This window comes from Xyrauchen texanus, chromosome 8, assembly GCF_025860055.1.
Source record: "Xyrauchen texanus isolate HMW12.3.18 chromosome 8, RBS_HiC_50CHRs, whole genome shotgun sequence".
NCBI classification, from domain to species: Eukaryota; Metazoa; Chordata; class Actinopteri; order Cypriniformes; family Catostomidae; genus Xyrauchen; species Xyrauchen texanus.
This window is the reverse complement of record NC_068283.1, coordinates 9470524-9488565: the sequence shown is the minus strand read 5'-3', so window position 1 is coordinate 9488565 and position 18042 is coordinate 9470524. Positions and strand designations below refer to the sequence as shown.

Here is an 18042-nt window from a genome sequence, read left to right as displayed (position 1 = left end):
CCAATCCCAAATTTTTCTCTAAACCATCAAAAATGTATGAAAACAGTTGACTCCATATCACGCTCTTAAAAACAAGCTATTTTCATTCAGTATGCAGTGTTTTTTGTTGCAACAATTGTCTACTGATTATTACTCTAAGTAAACATAATGATGCATTGATATACACAGTAGAGTATAACACATTTATTGAACCACAAGCAAATGGCAATCACGTCCTTTTGTCAGGCCAAACCAAGTTTCCTGAGACACAGCTTCAGGGAGACTGACCAGCGCTGTGTACTCGGCACAGGACAGCACATGTGCAGCAAAACAGTTAAAGTATATGACAGACAAATGGGTGAGTCGATGACCAGGTGGTGTGTAACTTCAGTCTGTGAGTTCAACCACCCAGCAAATGGACCAAGTGTTATTTATAAAAGGCATTATTTGTTATCTTCAAATTCCTTTGATCTCTGTTGTAAAAAAAAAAAGACTGACAGGAAACAACTGAACAAGTAATGGGCCAGCGCAGATATTCACTCCAGCACCACAGTGCCCCCTGCTGCTTCAAGTGCTGCTTTCAGTTTTTCAGCCTCCTCTTTAGACACATTAGCCCGGATCTCTTGAGGTAGGGACTCCACAAGCTTCTTGGACTGTAAGTGGGGGGGGAAACATAATAAAGGACACATTCCTTTACAAGTTAAACTTTTCGGTTTATAGACAGACAGTTTGCAGGTAACATAACTGTGAGCTCCTGTGCAAATCCTACCTGTACGAGATTGAGACCCTGAATGCAATTTTTCACTTCTTTGATCAGTTTCACTTTATCAGCCGCCTTCAGTTCTGTCAGTTTGACTGTAAAATGGGTTTTCTCTTTCTTTGCAGGTGCCACCTCCTCCTCTGCAGCCTGTGTATTCAGTTAGATCATTAAAGCCACAACCTAACAATCAAACACTTTAAGACCTGAATGCCTAAAAAGACGTACCTGAGCAGCAGGCGCAGCTGTGGCCATTGTCCCCATGGGCATCATTCCCATATCCTGTATGTTTAGAGTTTTCTGAAAGGGGTAAAAATGGTGTTTTCAGATGCAGCATTATTTATATACTCATTTGCATAAGATAAATAATATAATCAACAAATTACATAATTATTCAAGATATCATTTTATCATCCATTTTCAATAAAACAACTGATTTAGTAGCAAGATCCCCTCTTTCAGGATCTCATCTGATAATTTTCAGTGCTGTTTGTCAACTTTAACTGACAAGTATTGACTAACTCATAAAGGGAAAGTTCACCCAAAATGAAAATTCTGTCATCACGTACCTACTTCCATGTTTTGACAAGCAATGTCATTAAATCATGCATCAACAGAAAATGAACCTGTAATATATATAGTCATCACTGTGTAATTTGATTAAAAATGATTGTAAAATGTGTATAGAAATTAAATAATTGTATTTATAACCTCAGTGAGCAAGCCGAAGGCGACTGTGGCAAGGAACACAAAACTCCATAAGATGTTGGTTAATGGAGAAAAATAACTTTGGAAGAAATCAAACTCACTGTGGGGGCCAGTTACCATCTGACTAACATCATGAATATAATGCCAAGATTACTTATGTATAAAATTATGAAACTAAGTAAGTGTTAATGGTCAGTGTTTAAACGGATTTTGTTTGAACTGTAAGATTAATGACTAATGTCTTTGAAGTTCATCCTGGATTAACTGCAGTAGTTCACATAGATGCAATGTCCTTGTTAGTCGGCTGATGAAGGCTTTTGTTGGAAATGAATTGATGGTCGATGTATTCCATTTCAAGATTGTAGTCCATCAATAGACCGAGATCAGTTAAGTGCTTCGCAGTTCAATCGGCAGGTCATTTCAGTGAGGTCTATCCTATGTCCAAGGTTCAGGCAATGGCATATAAAGTTTTGCAAACCCATATGACTTTCTTCAGGGATCTCAAAATGAGATGGTAGATAAAATCATAGTCTCAGTAAGTGGTGTCCAATTTCACAATTAACCGTGATTAAAATGGTCATGTTTATTAAACTGTAAGAATGTGTAAGCTACGGTTAAAAACAGGAAAAAACAGCCATGTTGTCTATTTTTAAATAATACGGTTTAAAAAAAAAAAAAAAGTCTTTCAGTGTGGGTCTAACTAATTGCGCTGCACGTGTGTCCTGCCATCTGCCTGGCTGGTCTGTGAGGCTGTTACTATGGTAACAGAGTTCAGAGGTGATTGTCTAGGTAAGGCGGGTTGCATGCAGAACGTGAAACTCTCAAAATGAAAACATGGTGGAACAACGGTATTTCCCAGAGTTATATCCGCCGAAGAAGCAAATTAAATCAGCTATTTGGGAGCATTTTGGCTATCTAAAAAATGACAGGAGTTGAAGACGGATATCCAGTATACAAAACATGCAGACGAAAAGTGCCAGCAAAAGCAGTGAACACATCTAATATGTTCCAGCACCTGAGGGATCACCATCCAGAGATCCATGCCCAGATGAAGGTAATAATTTTAGTAAATAATATATGTAGTGTCAAACACTGAATTGAAACTATAAATCTGAAGAGTTGTTTATTTTAAAAGAAAGAAGGTTCTCCTAGCCTGACACCGTTTTATTTTAAACATATGGTTTAAGTTAGTTGTTTTTGGTCATTTGTTTAAATTTGAATTCATTGAAAGGGTATACATACTTTCTTGTTGAAAAGGTGCAGTACGTTTTGTTGTCAGAAAATTGCACCTACTTAAATACAAGTACTTTAACTACTTGTTTTCAACTTAGAAGTAGGAATATATGTTAACTGCATGTCCTAACAAATGCTGCAATAAAACTTCAGTTGTGATATTTTCTATTGTTGCATAATAGGTAAATTTGCAGCTAATCGTAAAATCGTGATTTTTTTTTTTATCAGACAATAATCGTACCATCAAAAATTCAAATTGTGACATCCCTAGTCTCAGTCACCATTCACTTTCATTGTATTGAAAAAAGATGAATCAAAGTGAATGGTGACTGGGATGAACACTCAGCCAAACATCTCCTTTTGTGTTCCACATAGAGAAATTTCCTTGGAACAACATATGGTCAAGTAATCATTTACTTTTTTTTGGTTAAACATTCCTTTTAACTACCTATAAAGTATTTGTTCAAGTTATTTGGCAATAACAACAACATAAATGTTAGTCATCACATGATTAAATACTTAATGGGGAAGAAGTGACTAAAGAGAAGGGCCAATATGTTAAGAATTGAGTAAAGTAGTCCCTCGTGAGATGTAGGTGAGATTATGGTCATATTTCTGCTGTACACTGGAGTATTAAAGGGACAGTTCACCCAAAAATGAAAGTACTCTCATTTACTCACCCTCATGCCATCACAGATGTGTATGACTTACTTTCTTCAACAGAACACAAAGATTTTTAGAGGAATATTTCAGCTCTGTAGGTCCATACAATGCAAGTAATGGTGACCAGAACTTTGAAGCTCCAAAAAGCATATAAAGGCCGCATAAAAGTAATCCATAAATCTCCAATGGTTTAATCCATGTCTTCTGAAGCGATATAATATGTGTGGGTGAGAAACAAATCAACATTTAATCAAATTTTTGCCTGAAATTCTTCTCCTTACCCATTAGCAGGTGGTGATAAACAAGAATAGTGCAAGTTAAGTGCAGCCTGACCGAGCATTGAGAATAATTTATAGTAAAAAAGGAATTAAATACTGATTTGTTTCTCACCCATAACTATCATATCACTTCAGAAGACATGGATTAAACCACTGAAGTCGTGTGGATTACTTTAATTCTGACTTGTTTGATTTTTAGTGCTTAAAAATGTTGAAACCCATTCATTTTGTATGGAAATTCTTCTAAAAATCTTCATTTGTGTTCAGCTGAATAAAGTAATTCATACACATCTGGGATGGCATGAGGGTGAGTAAATGAGAACTTTTATTTTTGGGTGAACTATCCCTTTAATGTTTGTGTATTTTAGAGCAGGGTTCCATAAGATTTTGTAAATTCTTAAAGGGTGTCGCGACTGAAAAAAGGATAAATAATCAGATTTTACATTTATATTTGTTGACATTTTCTTGCGTCTAAATATTGGTACATGTTTCAGTAAAGAAAAGAAAGCTGTGGTAATGAGAATCATTTAAATTTGTAGTTAAAAACCATCAACAACAAAAAATAAAAAAAAAATAAAAAAAAAAACAGAATCTTACCAACTTACCAAAAAATTGACTTCTGAAGTTTGTGTCAGTCCCCTTTTTGACACACAAACTTCAGAAGCAAATTTTTTGGTAAGTTGGTAAGTTCAATTGACTTCTTTGAATCAGTTCAAAATATTAAGTTCAATTAATTGATTCAAAATTCTAATTTCAAAAGTCTCGGTGTGGCCAGATTTTTTATGTATTAATGTTTTAATAAAAATATATGCAAGTAAATATTGCAGTTTATTACCATGCAATTAGGGCTGTGTATATACACAGATTTCCCAATTGGATTCCAAATCACAAGCTCTCAATTCGATTCTTGATTCAATGTCATTTGTCACATTTTAGCTTTTTTTTAATGTACAAAACCATGTATTCAATCAATACATATGATATTATATTTCATATATAAATCTTTAACATGCTTCTAGTTTGATTGCATAATTTGTACTATTTACATTGATTTGTTGAACACATGCTAAAAACCAGTACTGTCTTTTTAAGAAAATCGGCACTTCTGTAAAGTATGTCTGTAAATGAGCGCATGTTAAGCAGAGCGACTCAAACAGCTTTACCTCATCCGTGCTATGCATGATTAGAATTAAATGCTTATATTTTGTGTTTTTGATCAGCAACTTACTGTAGAGAACCAAAAGGGTATTTAAAGAGACATTATTTAAAGACAAACACGTCACGTCTTTGGACACTCGTTACACGGAACACCTTTTTCTCTCAACACGCAGAGAAAGGATCACGCTGCTAAATCACCAGTATACACAATCACTTGTGAGTGAAATAGAAACATTTCCTAACCAGCTGCCAAATACATTTTAGTAGAATAGTGATACATTTGGTCGCAAACCAAATCATGGGGTGTGTAGTGCATCCTCTTTGGCACCCCCCACGGCAGGTGCCGCACAAGGCAATCGCCTTGTTAGGCTACAGAGAAACAGCACTGCCTATATGCTATGTGATTACATTTTCTTCCTTGTAATCATTGACTGAAAAACATACCTTGATTATTAGATTTTTACATTACACTTTTGGAATCTAATTTATTATAATAGCAGTTTGGTTCAAATGAATGTTCTCTGACTGCATCTATACAAGTAATTTCAGAGCAAAAATATAATATTAAGATACCTCTATCGATTTTCTACAAAATCCTGAAAATTGCAGAGATATAATGTTTTTGAGCCATATCGCCCAGCCCACTTCACATGATTACACTGGGGTTTTGACAGTGTGATGGTGTACCTTGAGCAACTCATTGAGGTCAGACACTTCTAGGAGAGTGAGACTGGCGATGTCATTGACGAGCTGCTGGATTTTGGATGAGTACTGCTTGGGTGCTCCATCAAGAGGTGGAGTAGCGATGGCATCGGGACTGACGGGACTTGTCTTGAGTGTTCGCAGTGCACACACTGTCGCCGTCTGTAGTTTGTGTCTGTGAAATTCATCAGACATTAACAATGAGGACATAGGATATAAGCAAATAAGATGGAAATGGTAAATAATGAAGGGATGACTTTGAATAAACCAATATAAAGCTTGTGTATACATGTTAAACTTAGCGGTATCTTTAAAAAAAAAAAAGACATGTAGCACTGTGCGAAGGATGCAAATTTTTGAGAAGTGCCTTTTAGAAAAGCATAAGTTCACCCAAAAATGTAAATTCTTTCATTACTTACCCTCATACCATCCCAGATGTGTATGACTTTCTTCTGGAGAACACAAAGATTTTTTAGAAGAATATTTCAGTTCTGTAGGGCCATACAATGAAAGTTAACGATGGCCAGACCTTTTAAGATCCACAAAGCATATGAAAGCAGCATATAAGTAACTCATAAGACTACAGTGGTTTAATCAATGTCTTTTTAATGCAATGTAATCAGTTTTGGGTAAGAACTGACCAAAATGTACCTAATTTTTACAGTACTGTGTTGCCATTGCAGTCTCTAGGCACAATCATGATTTCAAGCTCGATTACACTTCCTGGGGCTTAGCGCATATGCAGAACACTGGATGGCGCTAAAGGAAGCTTAACTGAGCTTGAAATCATGAATGACAAGGAGACTCCTAATATCAATATTTATAGTGAAAAAGGAGTTATATTTTGGTCTGTTATTACCCAAAACCAACTGGATCATTCTGAAGACATGGATTAAAGCACTGGAGTCGTATGGATAATTTTATGATGCCTTTATGTGCTTTTTGGAGCTTCAAAGTTTTGGTCACCTTTCACTTGCATTGTATGGATCTACAGACATCATATCTCCCATAAAAATATTTTAGTTTTCTTTAAAATAATGAATGTCACATGTTTCAGACAACATAAGGGAGAGTATATTCTGAGAGAATTTACATTTTTGGGTAAACTACTTCTTTAACATTGCGGTCATATTGCAAGCAAGAATGGATTAGAAACATAACATGCGTGTTGCCAGGGTGGACATTCGACTATTGTTTACATGAACCCCCAAAGTATAGCAAGAAATGTAGGAGTCACCTGCTGCCATAATGTAAATTATCCATTTATGAGAAACAAAATAACATTAACAGCCAATTTAGAAGACATGATGACCTTCTATACCGGAACTCGGTGAATAATGTTTAATTGCTACATTCTACCTGGGCGGTAATGCAACATATAATGAACTATGCTATTCGCACACATCCCTGACATTTAACTTCTGATGTTAGGAGATGTAAATACGATGCTCAAATACATAAGGATGTCTATATCATGTGCAAAAGGTCATCTCTCACCCCATGCTATAATGAGAGTTGTGACCATTAAATCTTAATACAAAACAACGACGTGTTTGTTTAATTCACACCGATGTTACCGGCACATCAAGAGTGTGACATATTCTCTGGAAAAGATCTGTCCTTGAACGCTCTTCCCTAAAGTGTGTTTGACAGACATTTGAGCGGATCCCCGCCGTTACATCACGCTCTTACCGGTGTGTAATCGCCGCTATCCGCAGCGCGCTCCGGGCGCAATGTCTCGTGCAGTACATGACAACCGGTGTCTAGAACAGACCGCTTCAGTGAACACGTGTGGCCCGCTCTCCGGTGCAGCAACTCGGCTCTCTAACAGTGTGTTTGTCAGTCCTCGTCTAGCAGAAGCACATGGCGTCCTCCGCTTGCATCCTGACCTACCCACAGTGCACTGCGCGTGAGGGACAAAACTTTATTTACAAACTTCCAGGAACAACGCGCTAAAGGAATATTCTGGGTTCAAATCAAGTTAAGCTCAATCGACAGCATTTGTTGAATAATATTGATTACCGCAAAAAAATTATTTTGACTGGTCGCTCATTACCTTTAAAAACAAATCACAAATCTGTTTTACAGTGAGGCACATACAATGAAAGTGTATGTGGCCAAATTGTTTACATTAAAATACTCACTGTTTCAAAATTATAGCCACAAGACATAAACAATATATGTGTTAACATGATTTTAGAGGGATACAATCACTTACTAACCTTTTCTGTGTACAGTTATAGCCAATTTGACAAAAGGAAATGTAAAGCAAGCACTTTTATAAAATTATAAGCATCAAATTTCTGTTTAAACCTTCTAAAAATTGGCCCCATTCACTTCCATTGTAAGTGCCTCACTGAAATTATATTTATTTATTTAAGAAAAGGACGGACGAGTCCAAAAACATTCTTGTGGTAATCAACATTATTACACAAATTTTGTCGATTAAGCTTAACTTAATTTGAACCCCGATTATTCCTTTAAAGATATTGTATAAATATATTGCACAAACATTTATATGTATTAAAACTGCACAGTGAACAGTCAGCAAGAAATATGATCTAGACATTTTTACAATTGGGGTACAAAAATAAAAGACTCTTATATTAAACACAATACAAATATTACGCAACAGTCTCTACAAAAACACATAAATAAAACCCAATTGAATGTGGATTCAAGCCTCTTCAACAGTCCAGAGCTTTCTTTGCTGTGTCCCGAATAGCATACTATATCTTAATTATTGAATACTGTGCAACTCTGTTTATAAAACAGTTAGTTCCTACACTGGGACGTTTCACTATTTGTATCACTCCAGCTTGTGGCTTTCCAAACAGAACACAACCTGCCCACATTTCAGCAGTCTTATTCCAGAAATATTTTTACCATTTCTTCCATGGAGACTTTTATAAATTTCTGGTGAATCACAACATAACAAAATTTGATTTGAAGCAAGAAAGCAATTTAAATAAATAGACAAACAGACAAAGCTACAAGACTTTGCACTAAACTTGAATAAACTTCTTTAATGAGGGAAGGAACTACAATCCCATTAAGCATTGCGAAGGATGCAGGCCTAGTTGAATTATGCTGCCTTCAAGTGCACATGGGAAGCTCGAGTCGAAGTTGCCCGACTCACAAGAACACGCTGAATGACGGAAAAGTCTCTTTTTCTTTTTCAGGCCAATTTAACTGATACACTTGTGTAAAATCACCATGCAACAAATGCTTTATGCAGCACAATGAGCTAGTAGCTAACAGCTAGTGGTTGTGTTATTGTTAATTGTTTTGTGTCACGTTTAAGATGATGTCACGGCAGTAGAGGTGGTGCAACTATGACGATCAGCCTATAATCCCACCCACGTTGAGGCAGCACTAAACAGCAGTGGACAAGCATGCTCAGAAAAGTAAAGCAAGTAGAGTCGAGTCGAACCATAACGTAGAGTGGTGTAAGTGCCATTTGAACTTTCTCAGCAGGATCATTGGTAGTGTAGTTCTTTACCAGCTTATCTGGCACCAACAATCATGCCACGACCCAACTCATTGAGATCACACTTTTTCCCCATTATAATGGTTGATGTGAACATTAGCTAAAGCTCCTGACCCCTATCTGCATGATTTTATGCACTGCTGCCACACAATTGTGTGTCATGGATGATTGTTGGTGCCAAATGGGCTGGTTTGATTATTTCTGTAACTGTTGATCTGCTGGGATTTTCAGTCTCTAGAATTTAATCAGAATTGTGCCAAAAACAAAAAACATCCAATGAGGGGCAGTTCTGTGGATGGAAATGTCTTGATGATGAGAGAGGTCAACAGAGAATGTCCAGACTGGTTTGAACTGACAAAGTCTACAGTAACTCAAGAGAACAATATCATCTCAGAATGTTATACTGTTGGTGCTGTTTTGGTGGCACGAGAGGGACCTACACAATATTAGGCAGCTGGATTTAATGTTGTGGCTGATCGGTGTACAATTACACGAAACAAATAATGAATTGGACAAGTCTAGTATAAATCTTCATAAAATTATTTATAATTTGTTTGCTTGTCTATTTCCTAGTTAATACAATCTTGATATAAATATGTACATTAAAAATTCCTTTCTTTTACTGCTCTCACCTACGGCTGAGCGAAGCCAGGAAAGTTTACTGTCCGTACTTTATGAGATACTGGAAGATCAGTTCCACCAGTAGCTCTTTACACTAGAGTTAGGGTCAGGCACAGGACAACATGTCGTTCACTTTGCACAAGAAATGCCCTTTGTGACATGGCAGCCGTCAGACATCAAGGAGGAATCACGGAACAGGTGCACTGACTCACTGTTTCATTTATTCATTAAACCTGAGCAGGTTTAAACAACATCCATGCTTGTTCAGTTTACTTAATTAAAATGAACTTAAGCAACACAATACAAGAATATTTGATTTTATTGCATTTGATCCGTTTAAATCTGTAAAATTGAAGTTTACTTAATCAGTTGAGTTGGGACTATATGAATACTTTTGCGGTGTTTAGCAATGCCGAAACTGAGCAGACGATTTCCATTTCCCAGCATGCTTTGCATGAGACTTGATAGGGAGGACGAGTGTTGAAATTAAGTGTTTATTGATTTGTTAAAGTTTACTGTTCTGTTATATTGTTCTGTTATTGGTATTTTAAAAGAGAGTTATGCAGGAGTCTCGGGGGTTACCATTATGGTTAAGAATGACACTTGTGAAGGTTAAGGATGGACATTCCCTCACATCTGATTTAAGTGCTGCTCAGCTTTATAAGCAGAAATAAATTAATTATTAGTGTAACATTTTCGCTGTCCTTACATTTGCTCACTTGGCATATACTAATGATTACTCAAATAAATTAAGTTGGATCAACATAAGAAAATTAAACCTTAGTTGACTGATGCCATTGAGCCCTGGGAGAAATGGGCAGGACTCCCACACATCTCCAGTGATATCATCATAGCAATCAACCTGCTCCAATACAGCACCTTCAGCCCCACAGACATATGTCACATAATCACATGAACATTATAAAGGAATATTTCGGGTTAAATACAAGTTGAGCTCAATCAACAGCATTTGAGGCATAATGTTGATTTCCACAAAATTGAATTTAGATTCATACCTCCTTTCCTTATCAAATTAAACAAAAATAAAAACTGGGTTCCAGTGAGGCATTTACAATTAAGTGAATGGGGCCAATTTATGAATTTTAAAATACTCACTGTTTCAAAAGTATAGACACAATACATAAACAATATGTGTGTTAACATGATTTTATAGTGATACAATCACTTACTAACCTTTTCTATGTAAAGTTATATCCAATTTTACAACTTTGTTGCCATGACAACGTTGAGCTGTAAACCCTGTAATCTTGCAAATGTGACAATTTAAACAAATTTACAGCTCAAATAATAAATAAGTTTTAAGTATTAATGTAAGTGCTTTTATAAAAATTATAATTGTCACATTTCTGTGTTTGTTAACCCTCTAAAAATTGGCCCCATTCTCTTCCATTGCAAGTGCCTCACTGTAACCCAGATTTTAACTTTTCTTTTATCCCCTTTCCTCCCAATTTTATAATGCCCAATTCCCACTACTTAGCAGGTCCTCGTGGTGGTGCGGTTACTCACCTCAATCCGGATGGTGGAGGACATGTCTCAGTTGCCTCCGCTTCTGAGAACGTCAATCTGCGCATCTTATCACGCGGCTCATTGTGCATGACACCGCAGAGACTCACAGCATGTGGAGGCTCATGGTACTCTCTACAATCCACACACAACTTACCACACGCCCCATTAAGAGCAAGAACCACTAATCACGACCACAAGGAGGTTACCCCATGTGACTCTACCCTCCCTAGCAACCGGGCCAGACAGATACAGATTTTTTCTTTTTAAGAAAAGGAGAAATGGGATTAAATCAAATTTTGTTGTAATCAATATTATGCCACAAATGCTGTCCACTGAGCTCAACTTGTATTGAACCCACAATATTACTTTAAGGATATTTCAATTAGAGAAGCTTGGATCTGAGTGCAGTTCAAGGGATTGTTCATTCCAAACATGTATGTTGAAATATGCTTGAAAAAAAAAAAAGGGGTAAAAAAGAGCCACAAAAGTAAATAGTGTTGGGTGTATTCTTATTACTAAGTCATTTATTACATTTTAAATTCCAATGATCAGATTACAGTGCTGTATGTGGTTTGGAACAACGTTACAGTGAGTAAATAATGACAGAATTTTTTATTTTTGGGTGACCCATTCCTTGAGCATTAGCTATGTACCTATATTACTTTTATGTGTGCATGGGTATTTGAGGTCAGTCTCAGTTGAACACATTGAAATTATTTAGTTTCCACAGGGTGTGCAGGGTTGCCAGATTGGGCGGTTTCCCGCCCAATTGGGCGGTTTTGCAATCTTTTTTGCGGACAAAAATGGGTTTGGGCGGGTGGATAAAAATTGGGCTGGTTTGGGATCAGTTCGGCGGGTTTTTGTAGCCGAAACATCGGTACTTCAGATCCTTCTTTTGGCGACTCTCTGTTCAGTAGTCTACTCTCACTCACTCACTCACTCACTCACTCACTCACTCACTCACTCACTCACACACACACGGTTGCCAGATGCCAGCAAGGTTTTCCAGCCCAAAACCTCGTCAAAAACCGCGAGAATGCACAAAAAAACCGCCCAAATTTGTTTTGGCTTGTTTCTCGCTATGGTTTCTCGTTTAAACACATGATAATCATTAACGAGTTTTAAAATTACCCATTGGTCCGTGTACTTTGCGTCCATTCGTTTTTCATTTTTTAACCTGTAATCAAAAATTAACGGTTGTTGTATTTTTAAAACACAAAGTTGAACACCAAAATTTTAATTTGAACTGCAAATGCTGGAATGCACCTGTCTCGTCTTTCAGTATATCAGATAGTTCATCAACAGCATTAATGGCAGTGTGGCACGCAATGTACGTTGCTATCCGCAGTTCTCGTCGTTTCTGGTCATTGTTGTCAGGGTTACTGGACTCACCCACTCTGCTAACTGTCTGACCGTTGGCTGGCACCTTGCCTTATGCTTCTTGGTGGCTGCATGATCTTTAAGATCTTTTAAATGAGCACGGATATCAGCGTTGCAGTATTTACAGTGTGCCTTTCTTTCTTCTGCACCCGGTGCAATCCATGACTTTAAGTCTGGATATCTTTCCCACTCTTTCCTGTACTTTTTCTATATTTTGCCCACTTTGGCATATTGTCAGTGTCAGTCAGCTAGCGAAGTTTGAAAACCCAGCGCAATCTAGTGTGTTTGAGGGGAGGGCGGTGCCGGCGTGCGTGACGTGAGCTGAAGGGAAGGAGTGTCTGTTGTGAGTTTAGGGGGCACGTCAGCCAGACCTGTTGTCAGGGTTGCCAACTTAGCGACTTTGTCGCTATTTTTAGCGACTTTTCAGACCCCTTTAGCGACATTTTTTCAAAAAAGCGACTAGCGACAAATCTAGCGACTTTTTGGACAAACCTTAGCAACTTTCCAAATTCCAAATATCGCCAGTACTGCAAGCGTGAGGTCATACTTCCCCGCTGCGTCTGCTCTGTTCAGTGAGCGGCTGAGAGGAGCAGCACATTCCGTTGACTGCACGCCAGCGGACATAGACATGAATGAGCTGCGCATGTGCACGCTGTGTTAGCAGGAACCAATCAGTGATCACATAGCAGCTGCCTTCTCCTTTGTTTTAATTCAAAACATTTAATTTGACCGTTTTTTCTTGGCATGCGCTTATATTCACTACTAATCAGAGTTTTAGTTCATTCCGGTTCGGTTTCTGAACTCTCCGACTTCAGATCGTATATTTACAGACTCTATACATTTTACTTATCCAAACACAACAATAAACCTTCTTCAAACTCATAAACATGTAACGTTAGCTAAGTTCCATTCCGTTCCGTTGTCTAACAGAAAATATATAATTGAGAACCGTTTTACTGGACATTAGGCTATATACTTATATAAAAACAGTATGAGCACGGTTTAGGGGAGATAACCGTTATTATAAACTGAAGTAGGCTACAGTACCGACAAATTAGGCAGAATGCAAATACGACGCGATGACGTCATTAATATGCTAATGACACATGACGTCATCTGGTGACATTTAGCTACTTTTCTAGCAGGCTTTAGCTACTTTCCATTAAAAATAGTTGGCAACCCTGCCTGTAGTGTGTGTGTGTGTGTGTGTGAGTGAGTGAGAGTAGGCTACTGAACAGAGAGTCGCCGAAAGAAGGATCTGAAGTACCGATGTTGGCTACAAAACCCGAACTGATCCCAAACCAGCCCAATTTTTATCCACCCGCCCAAACCCATTTTTGCACGCAAAAAAGATTGCAAAACCGCCCAATCTGGCAACCCTGACTACAGGTCTGGCTGACGTGCCCCCTAAACTCACAACAGACACTCCCTCCCTTCAACTCACGTCACGCACGCCGGCACCGCCCTCCCCTCAAACACACTAGATTGCGCGGTGTTTTCAAACTTAGCTAGGTGACTGACACTGACAATATGCCAAAGTGGGCAAAATATAGAAAAAGTTACAGGAAAGCGTGGGAAAGATATCCAGACTTGCATGGATTGCACCGGGTGCAGAAGAAAGAAAGGCACACTGTAAATACTGCAACGCTGATATCCGTGCTCATTTAAAAGATCTTAAAGATCATGCAGCCACCAAGAAGCATAAGGCAAGGTGCCAGCCAACGGTCAGACAGTTAGCAGAGTGGGTGAGTCCAGTAACCCTGACAACAATGACCAGAAACAACGAGAACTGCGGATAGCAACGTACATTGCGTGCCACACTGCCATTAATGCTGTTGATGAACTATCTGATATACTGAAAGACGAGACAGGTGCATTCCAGATGCACAGAACACAAATCTAAATCACCTCTCTGTATTGTTCCAGAGACATGGCTCTTCTCATTCAGCACTGCGGGAAAAATATAATTTCCGGGTTTGGCCTTAGAATTAATTAATATGGAAATTTTTTCCATATTAATTTGTGAATATTTTAAATGTTTAATAAAGGGGCAAAAAGTCATAAACAATGCGTCAAGATTTATTTTTTATTTATTTTATAAAAATAAATATTTATTATATATTTATTTTATTTATTATACAATATATATATATATATATCCATCCATCCATCCATCCATCCATCCATCGTCAACCGCTTATCCTGTGTACAGGGTCGCGGGATATATATATATATATATATATATATATATTTATTTATTTTTTTTAAACTGCAGCATTTGCAGTTCAAATTCAAATTTTGGTGTTCAACTTTGTGTTTTAAAAATACAACAACCGTTAATTTTTGATTACAGGTTAAAAAAGGAAAAACGAATGGACGCAAAGTACACGGACCAATGGGTAATTTTAAAACTCGTTAATGATTATCATGTGTTTAAACAAGAAACCATAGCGAGAAACAAGCCAAAACAAATTTGGGCGGTTTTTTGTGCATTCTCGCGGTTTTTGACGAGGTTTTGGGCTGGAAAACCTTGCTGGCATCTGGCAACCCTGCCCTGAGGGTGTGTTCAAAGGATCTGGCAGATACTGAAACCGAATGGCCTTCTAATGACTTAAGGAATGAGTTTGGTTGCGATGCCTAAACATCGCTCACCCTTATATGATACATTCATATCCAACTAAACACAAGCCAGAGCCATATAGAGAGAGAGAGTTGCGACAACGGAAGTTCTAAATGCTTGATCATCACGTGATTCACGTAGACTTCAGATAGTTCCAGGAAGTGCTTTAGCGGGCATTTCAAACTGTTAGAGTAGAGTGACAGAACGTAAGTTATGACCATAACTATGGATCTATGAGACCGAACGATGACCGTCACCATGGTCTTACCTTGAATGACGCCATTCTTCCGCCTATCCTCGAGACCTAATATCAACAATGTCAGGTGACTGACCTTAGGGGTTGGCTATATAACATCCAGGTGAACCAACCACTTCCTCTTGCCTGGAACGCCCAGTTCGTCCCGAGTGACAAGGGATGGTGACGGTCATCGTTCGGTCTCATAGATCCATAGTTATGGTCATAACTTACGATCTATTTCGACCTCACTCAGACCGTCACCACGGTCTTACCTTGGATGACTTATACCACCAGGGTCACGAGGGGTTCATTTAGTCACAGATAATACAGCAGACCCCAAAGAATTCGGATTTGCCACATTAATCCTATAAAATCTAGTGAATGTGTATGGGCTGCTCCAAGAGGCTGCTGCACAGATGTCTGAGAGCACTACCCCTTGAGTGCCGCCCAGGAAGTAGCCATGCTCCTGGTAGAGTGAGCCACCAGATCACCAGGGATAGGTAGATTTTGGTTGACATAAGCTTGTGAAATTGTATCCACTACCCAATGAGACAATCGTTGCTTAGACACAGGTTTGCCTGCACACCTCTTGTCAAAGCATATGAATAGTTGCATGTGTGACTGCCGAAATTGAGGAGTACGCTCAATGTATGTGTGCAATGCTCTAATAGGACATGGAGAAGAATTATCTAACCCAGCACCCGAACAAAGGGGACCTGGACGGAAAGCATCAAGCTCAATCACTTGATTTATTGTACTAGGTTTAAGGACCTTGGGTAGAAATGACGGGTTTGGCCAAAGAAAAACCCCCGTTTTTTCCGCCTTCCATCTCAAGCATTCTTCACTGACTGATAAAGAGTGTAATTCACCAACTCTCTTGGCCGAACATATCGCTAGTAGGAAGACTGTCTTCCATGTCAAGAACTTGAGATCGGCTTGCTCCAGAGGTTCAAAAGGTGCTTTGGTCAGTGAGTGTAAGACAATAGAAAGGTCCCAAGCAGGTGCTCTCATACTTCTCCTTGGATGTAAATGGTGTGCACCCTTAAGAATTTGAGACACCAAAGGGTGTTTGCCAATATTTGCACCATCCGCTGATACATGAAAGTGGGAGATGGCTGCAATGTAGACCTTTATGGTATTAACTGACTTCCCCGAATCCATCAATGATTGAAGAAAACGAAGAACCAAACTGGTGTCACACTTGGCTGGATCTAGTTGTTGGTCTTGACACCACGTTGAGAATATCCGCCACTTGCTAGAATAGTTACTCCATGTAGATGGTGCCTTAGAACTATTTATTGTCCTCAATACAGCTTTGTCTAAGTCTTTAGAGAGGGGCTGAGCAAGGGCCATACCCACAGTTGTAGTATCTCTGGTTTTGGGTGCCAGATTTGGCCCTCCGCTTGGGAGAGAAGATCGGCTCTCTTTGGTAACTGCAAAGGTTGACCTTGGACCAAACGTACAAGGTTCGGAAACCAATGCTTTTTTGGCCACCTGGGGGCCACAAGTAAAACCTTGTGATGACCCAACGCTACCCTGTTGAGCACCAGGTGAATCAGAGGTAGGGGAGGAAAGGCGTACAACAATCCCTCCGGCCATTCTTGAAATAGTGCATCTATCCCCAAGGGACCTCCCTGGTTGTTCAGGGAATACCATAGATCGCAATGAGTTGTCTCTGTAGTCGCAAACAGATCGACCCTCGCCATTCGAACTGACTCCATATGATTCTTACCACTTCGGGATGGAGACGCCACTCTCCCGGGAGAGGTCCAGTTCGAGACAGCAGGTCTGCTGCTCTGTTTGCTACTCCCGGTATGTATACTGCTCTGAGTGATGAGAGCTTCAGAAATGCCCAAGAGTCACCTGGAGACATCGCACTGATCTGGTGCCGCCTTGGTGATTGATGTGGTACACTGCAGACATGTTGTCTGTTCTCACCAAAACATGTTTGTTCTGCAACAACGGGAGAAAAGCCCTCAAGGAGAGATGGACTGCCTTGAGTTCCAGCACATTGATGTGCTCCGAGGTCCAAGGGGATTCCCAGAGTCCCCTGATGGACCTGCCTTCCCAAACTGCTCCCCACTCCGTTAGAGAAGCATCTGTCGTTATCACAGATTGCCTTGCTGGGATGTTGCCTAGAGGAACCCCTTGTGATGGTAACGTCTTCGTATTCCAAGGGCATAACATTTGGATACATCTTCGTGTAACCTTTATCTTCACATGCCTTTGTAATTTGGGATGCAAGTGGAAGTTGTTCAACCAACATTGTAGTGGACGGGCTCTGAGAAGGCCGAGTGGGACCACAGTCACTGCCGCTGCAATCATGCCTAATAATCGCTGAAATTGAATTAACTTAATTCTCTTGTTCAGACAAAATGACTGAGCTAGACTGACCAACTGTTCCACCCTCTGGGGTGACAAAGATGCAGTCATCAGTTGGGAATCCAGCGAAATTCCCACAAACACTGTCTGTTGTCTGGGACTTAGATTGCTCTTTTCCCAGTTCACCTTGAAACCCAGTGACTGTACATGTTGAAGGACCATTTCTGTGTCCTTCGGTACTTGGCTGCGAGAAGGAGCACAAATTAGCCAGTCGTCCAGGTATGATAGAATTTTCAAAACTGCACATTGAAGAGGACGAAGGGCTGCAGAAACCACTCTGGTCAAGACCCTTGGAGACAGAGACAG

At 39.2% G+C, this 18042-nt stretch overlaps 2 protein-coding genes across 2 annotated transcripts; one reads left to right on the top strand and one right to left on the bottom strand.

Moving 5' to 3' along the window:
* Positions 1 to 459: 459 nt before the first annotated feature.
* Positions 460 to 7381, bottom strand: mrpl12 (mitochondrial ribosomal protein L12). Its single transcript, XM_052132066.1, has 5 exons — positions 7171 to 7381; positions 5464 to 5653; positions 965 to 1036; positions 749 to 886; positions 460 to 632 (listed from the first exon to the last, which is right to left on the bottom strand). The coding sequence occupies exons 1-5, from the start codon at positions 7227 to 7229 to the stop codon at positions 516 to 518; spliced, it is 576 nt and encodes a 191-aa protein (XP_051988026.1). The 5' UTR covers positions 7230 to 7381; the 3' UTR covers positions 460 to 515.
* Positions 7382 to 9563: 2182 nt separating this feature from the next.
* zgc:103625 (methyltransferase-like 26 B) lies at positions 9564 to 15111 on the top strand. Its single transcript, XM_052131795.1, is given in 4 exon segments — positions 9564 to 9830; positions 10344 to 10479; positions 15051 to 15074; positions 15077 to 15111. Coding segments are annotated over 4 exon segments (462 nt in total).
* Positions 15112 to 18042: the final 2931 nt, after the last annotated feature.